General features: G+C 38.7%; 1 protein-coding gene across 15 annotated transcripts in view; it reads left to right on the plus strand.

Moving 5' to 3' along the window:
• LOC106533473 (ankyrin-3-like) overlaps positions 1-5909 on the plus strand; it is a gene marked incomplete at its 5' end in the record, with an annotated part of 38110 nt that extends 32201 nt beyond the window's left edge. For all 15 annotated transcript variants that reach the window (XM_014029784.1, XM_014029793.1, XM_014029796.1 and 12 more), the window contains 2 exon segments: positions 570-658; positions 3771-5909. In XM_014029784.1, coding sequence (XP_013885238.1) covers positions 570-638 — 69 coding nt within the window.
• Positions 5910-7325: the final 1416 nt, after the last annotated feature.

The following is a 7325-nucleotide window of genomic DNA, read 5'->3' on the forward strand; positions in this document are numbered from 1 at the left end:
ATATATATATATGTATATGTCCGGTTACGACAAAGAAATAATTTACCAAACACAAAAATTCTTACTTTTTGTGTTAAGTTTTCACTAACTCTGGAAACAATGCATCCAGGCGCAACCTCGCATGGTGTTCTTGTTGCCGTACTCATTGTGTTTGAAAACAAAAGAAGATGCTGACTCTTTTGCTCGTGACTGTTTTACTGATCTGTCAACATGACAACTAATGAGTGCTGTGATTTTTCCTGGAAAAAACACAGTCTACCTCTGTTGTTTCTAACTCTGTCATAATAACCTTCTTCCTCTTCTAGGTAGAACTGGTGCGGTGTCGCTCATAATTTATGCCTTAAATAAAACAATTACTAACCTTTGCAAGTGTCAAAGCATGAACTGCTTTGGATAAAAGCACTATGAAATGGAACCATATGATCGCTGCTGATAGTGTGGTGTGTTGTTCTTCTATTTGCATTTCAGTTTTCAATTTCAGATTCATCTTCACTTTCAACTTTTTTTCATGCAAACATAGAAGAAGAAGGCGTTAATTCAAATATATTTCTGTTTGTGCTTCGTAACAGGGAGAAACATCCAGGAAAAGCAGGCGGCCGGATGAGAGAAGATCAGGCGATAAAAAGCACCACTCATAGGAATGGTTTTCTCTCAGCAGGTACTGTCTTGCAATAGCCATACAATTGCTCTATCTTAATGTATTTACATATAAGTATTTGTTTTTACAGCAGATATTTTAACATGCCATAACAGGAAATGTGCAGATTTATTAATTATGAATAAATTCTACTTGTTAGATGTCCTGCTTTGCATGCTGTTTGCATTTTATGGTTTACTGGGACACTAAAGTAAACTGAGCCTCCCTCACCTGTAATGTTGTTACAGTGTAAAATGCATGCGTGCAGTCATTTACAACTCGTCATGCTGCACGTTGAGTTTCAGTGGAAGTAGTGTGCTGTAACAGTTTGTTGTCAGGCAAAAGCTGTGAGCTGTCYGCTTCCATCACACTGAAGCTTTTTACAAATCAACAGCTATGCTGCGCAGACGAGCAAAGCGGTTTAAATTTAAAAGACAAAATTGTCAACCCTRATTGATTGCATAAAAAATCAATTGTATACTAAAAACAAATAGCTTTGAAATATGTTTTTTTTGTAAATTTATTCAACTAGGCTTCATTGTAAGAATTATTGTACTTTAAAGGATTTTAATGTAAATATTATATAATAATAATAATAATAATCATTTAAATAATGTAATACACAAACAACAATTTGTAGCTGTTTTTGTCACTAAATGCAAGGTGAGGATGTTTTTACGTTTTATCAATCCTTGGAATTTCTCCATACTTTTATTTGGCCCATAAAAAAATTAATTAATTAATTTWAAAAAATCTGTATTCTTCGATACAAGTGTGTATTGAACCTAAAGCACTGTATTGTACAGTTTGATACGGGTACATGTATTGTTAAAAAAGAAAGGAATTTCTCCATATTACAATAAGAAAAAAGTACAATTTCTATGACTGTATATCTCTTATCGAACTGGATGAACCTATAGTATGTACACTTGAGCCTGGTGTTGCCACAGTTATTGTCTGGAGCCATATTTTAAACAGTCTGTTACAAATCTGGGGACCATTTTGGACGTCTGCAGAAAAGCTCCTCTCAGTTAAGACAGATTGCAAAACTGAAGCCAATGACTACACCTGACCAAGAAAACCCAACTTGACTATTGCAATGCATTTCATGTTTGGCTCTGTCAGGCATTTCTTTTGTGCCTTTCGTGCCTCCAACTTCCCCTTCTCTTCCAAGAGCCTGCAGATTTTAGCACATTTCACCTGTTTTGTCTGTACTTCGCTGGCTTCCTGTGCACCACAGAATTGATTTTAAAAATCCTCACATTGACCTACAATTGTCTAAATGGACTTGCCCCGTCATACCTCTCCTATTTCCTTCCAGTGCATTTGTTCTCACTGATTTGAAACRTCYTGTATTAMTGTTGTTGTTCAGCACTTTGGTAACAACCTGTTGCTTTTAAAGGTGCTTTAACTAACTTGACTCTAAGGAGCCTCAGTGGTAGTTCAGAGTGGTATTTGTCACATCAGTTAATCTCTGAAATACACTAAAATYATGCAAAATGTTCCCTAAACCACACAGATGAAGACAGTGGCTGAAAGGCTGGCTGGTCTGAACCTGCTTGTCACCAGGCAACATTTCTGKCACCTGAGTGTGTATGGATGGGACAACAAATACAGAGAGCCGAGCTGATCAGTGGGACATGCCTCAGCATTATATTACCCTGCTGGTACACTCCATACCTGTTTTTGTCCTCTAAATCCCCAACTCACGGCAGCATAGTAGCACAGTAGCATCCTGAAAGCGTTGTTTTATCCCACTGGCCAGACTGTTAATCCCTGCTGCACTGCTTGCTGTGTTAGGTTTGCAGTGAATCATTCCATTTGCACACAGCTGACTTAGAAATAAACCAGCACCGCTGTGAAATCTGCCAAAGAGTTTCTATAGTAACAGGGGTCACCATAACAACACACCATCAGCTTCTGTTYTTGTGTCATTGAAAGGAAGAGAAAATTTTTGACAAGAAGTGGGTTRAGATGTCCAGAAATAAACAGCACGAAAAGTAAGGAAATTTGTYTTTGGTGTTATTTCTTTGTTGTAACAATGCTTTTGGGCAATAAATCTTCTGGTACCCACAGGTGCTGACAATCAGGTGCCCGGTATAAAATTTATTGCCAGACCGGTTCAGCACCCGCATCACTGCTGACGCAGCACCAATCTGCTTGTCGATCTCTTGCTCCATTCTTCCCTCCTCCCCGACCCAGAGAAGGCACCTACCCTTTTCCAGCTCAAGACCATGGTCTCAGTTTGGAGGCACTGATCCTCATCCCAGCCGCTTCACACRTGGCTGTGAACCGCTCCAGTGAGAGCTGGATATCACGATCTGATGAAGCCAATAGGACCACAGCATCCGCAAAAAGTAGAGATGTGATCCTAAGATCGCCAAATAGGATCCCCTCAACACCTTGGCTGCGCCTAGAAATTCTGTCCATGAAAGTTATGAACAGAATCGGTGACAAAGGGCAACCTTGGAAGAGTCCAACTCTCACTGGAAACGAGTCTGACTTACTACCAGCAATGCAGACCAAGCTCTGGCACCTGTCGTACAGGGACCTAACAGCCTGTATCAATGGGCCTGGTACCCCATACTCCGGGAGTATGGGGTACTCCGGGAGTATGGGCCTGGTACCCCATACTCCCGGAGTACCCCCCACAGGAGCCCCCAAGGGACACGGTCGAATGCCTTCTCCAAGTTCACAAAACACATGTGGYCTGGTTGGGCGAACTCCCATGCACCCTCCAGGATCCTGCTGAGGGTGTAGAGCTGGTCCGCTGTTTCACGACCAGGACGAAAACCGCACTGCTCTTCCTAAATCCGACATTTGACTATCTGACAGACCATCCTCTCCAGGACCGCTGAAAAGACCTTACCAGGGAGGCTTAGAAGTGTGATCCCCCTATAGTTGGATCACACTCTGGGGTCCTCCTTTTTAAATGGGGGACCACCACCCCGGTCTGCCAATCCAGGGGAACTGCCTCTGATGTCCARGRGACATTGTAGAGTCACGTCAACCAACGCAACCCCGCAATATCCAATTTGTGAATTTGTTTGGAAAAAAAAGTCCTGTCAGTTACATTTGATAAACCAAATTTCCAGTAGATGTTRTGAAATGTCTAATGTTTTGTGTCTTACAGGTCTACAGGAACCAAGTTAGACATGTCCTGAGAACAGGTGTTCAAACGGGCTGCGGGGTTCCAGTCTGCAACTTTCTGCTGCAAACAAATGTTTTTTTTTCAACCTGAGATGAGTCAACACTTCTGATTTACGCATGAGCATGAAAAAACAAACAAACAAAAAAACTCACTCCTGGTCAATCAAAAGAGCGAGAGGGTTCTRGCTCTCTGACCACGGTGGACCAGTGGACAGTGATTCTGCTTCCTGTTTTAGTGTGAAACAAAGTGTGCCATGGGTCCACTGACGGAGCGAGAGCTTTCTGAGGAGCACCYTTCGTTGTGAACACAGCAAAGACTCCAAACTGGCGCAACTGTGACCAAAGATGGCACAAGAGCTCAATGCACACGAGGGGCATAAAAAGAAAGAACACGAAAAGACCCACCCCCAAAAGAAAACAATAAATGAATGGAACACTTCTGACCCAACTTCAACACTCGCCTTATAGGTTTTTCTCAGACCCACAGTTGACAGGATGTGAACTATTTTGGAATTTATTTTTTCTTTTCTTTTTGAAACTTAAACTAACACAAAAGRTTTTTTTTTCCTGTAAACAACAGTGTGTATAATTCTTAAATAAAGGGTAAGTTAGTGGTGAGGACGCACTGAGGAGAATAAGCTTTTCCAAGTGCTTTCATAAGCTTTCAGAAACGGTTTCACTTTTAAGAAAAAAAAATTGAGTGCAACTTCACAACTTCTTGTATAATTAATTATTAGAACAGGTATACTGTTTGTACATGGGTTGGGGGAGGGGGGTGATTTGATTTTAATAGAGGAAATTTCCAGAAAATAATTTCTGTTCCCAAAGTTGGGAATTGAAATAAATCCTGAAAAAAGATTTTAAAAAAGCAGCCTTTCAGAGTTATTCATATTTTCATGCATGCTGGTCACAATTATTTTAGGTACAATTTTTACAAGTTTGCAAACACTGTATTTGAGTGACAAATAAAACCCTTTATCTCTGTACACGTTTAGCCCTGGCATTTATCACCAGTTTTATATTCTTAACTAAAAAAAAGGGATGCCATTAATTCTTTTTTATGCTGGGAGTTAAGATGGAAACGAAAATGATCTATAGCTACTTGAGGATGTGATGTCTTGTCCATCTGTGTAAAATAAAAATAAAAAAACTGGAGGGCAGCTTCTGCTATGGATGAGTGATCTGAATGTAAATGCTTGTAGGCTGGCTCTCTGGAAAACTGTGTACTGTGTGTATTGACTGGTGTAGGCATCTTTACACTGTWAGACTGTTTGTAATCATTTTAGCAGTGTGTCACTTGGGTTTTCTCATGGCTGCTGTGGTATTATAAAGAAGATTGGGGCATTTTTCTTAGAATGTTTTTCTTTTTTTTTTTTTGAAGAAGTACTTCCTTACTTTTAAATATACTCACAGAAAGGTCACAAAAACATTGTTTGATTGTAGCTCTGAATAGCATAATGTATGACAAAAACACTGGATGGTCAAAAACCAATAATTTAACCATTAAATAAATTGTGTTTAACTCTGAAACTGTGTGATCTCTTTTAGGCTTGAGAGTCTGTATATGCAGTGTCAAACAGAAATGTTTTTACTAGCTCACTGAAAATTATTTTACTTTACARTAGGGCTTTATTTTGTATTGGTTTTCATTAGAGGCCCATAGTTCAGGTGTGGTGTTTTTACTGATGCAATGCCTCAGTACGCTGGTGTCTATGCTGTGGACATTAAACTATGTAACTTGTTTTTTGTTGTTGTTTTGGGTGGGTGTAAGGGGGATTAAAATGAAGTAGGTAGGGTACAATATCATTCTTTCCCCTTCTCCCTCCCTCCCCCCTCTGCTACTATGTCAATCTGAGGGGAGAAAATCTTTTGATATGGTTGAAAKCTCAATTTTTGTCAAATTTTGTTTATGTGTTTTCACCTGAACAGACTTTTTGATGTACAATTCTTACTAACATTTGAAGCCATTGAAATGTAACTATTCTAGCACTTTGGTTATTTAAGGTCTTTTAGAGGCTATATAGCAGCAACAAAGCCACCACAAATGTTTCGGACATCTTAAAAAAATCAACCTAAAAATGAAGAAAAAAATTGAAAATAAAAATGAKACGATTTCGCAGTACAGTTGTTTCCGTTCTCTTTCTTGTGTCCAATCTGTAAATAAGGCTGCTTTTCAGCCCGAAACGTGGATTCACATCATTTGCAAAAATCTCAAAGCATATCTTAACATTTATCCTCTGTGTTATATCATTGCTTACAATTTAGAGATGAAGGACATTCACACACAGACACAAACACAAATTGATGTAGAATTTAATATAATGGACTGTGCCATTGGGTTGTTTTAACGGTCTGTGAACATCCTTGTTTATGAACTAAACTAGTCAACTGTTCTTGCATGCAAACTGTGTTAGAACATTTTTTAGGTATGGTAATATGCACGGCCATAATGATAAACGCAGTACTGTCAAAGTGGATGACATGTTTTAGGCGTTAACGCAACAGAGAAATGTCCAGCCATACAATTATTGGGAAAGCAAAGCTATTTGTTGTTCACATTTTAATTTTAAAGCAAACATTTTATTTATTTATTTTTGTAATTTAAACTATTTTYAATTGAGAATATGTTTGCTCACAAGCAGCTGCAAAAAATGTAAATTACAATTTTCTATTAAAGCGCCTCCTGTGCCCTAATCATGTGATCTTTGCAACAAAACCTTCCACAGATATGTCTGGTGATCATTTTGAMTTCTTGTGAGCTGTTTCTGTCTGTGAAGGGAAATTATTTAGACTTCTTAAATGCAAGTAGGCCCAAAGCTATCCGAAACTCAAATTGTCCGGTTCTGACAATCCAGTTGGTAGTACTGGAGACACCCTAATGAAGGCGCTCTGTCAACAAGCAGGAGCAAGGTCACACGATGAGCCATTCTGGGGTATGACAAGCAATTTTAACATATATTATTTTGACAAAAAWATTCAAGCAGTCTTCAAGCAACTTTCTCCCATTTTTTCACGTCCACATACAATGTTCATTGTAAAACTGGGCTTGCATTTATCAAACTTCTTAAAATTACTCTTAAGAATGCTATAAAAATAATTCTTAGCTAAAAACTGAGCCTAAAAGACAGTTATCAAGCATCTCAGTCTCACTTTAAGTAAGAGTAAATCTTAAGTGTCAGTCTTGGAGCTGATTTATGACACTTTGCTGTGTGGCAAAACTGATCCTGGAATACGTCGTTACAAAACCCCCAGCATGGACCAATCACTGCATCAGATTTCTTGTTCAAGAATAATCTCAGAGAAATGTCAAGAAAAAACTGTGAAAATACTAAAATAAGTTCAAATTCAACACAACAATGTTCATACATGTCATGTTGTTTGTAAATTACACAAAATGTCCTCACTTGCATCATGAATATATATAAAGAATTTATTTATTTGATTTTTTTTTCAATAACTCAGCTTCAAAGTTACAGTGTGTCTCAAAGCCTGAGGAAATGCTGAGCCTGCACCTTCCTCTTCCTCCTCTCCACTAAAC

This window comes from Austrofundulus limnaeus, unplaced genomic scaffold (assembly GCF_001266775.1).
Source record: "Austrofundulus limnaeus strain Quisiro unplaced genomic scaffold, Austrofundulus_limnaeus-1.0 Scaffold952, whole genome shotgun sequence".
Lineage (NCBI taxonomy): Eukaryota > Metazoa > Chordata > Actinopteri > Cyprinodontiformes > Rivulidae > Austrofundulus > Austrofundulus limnaeus.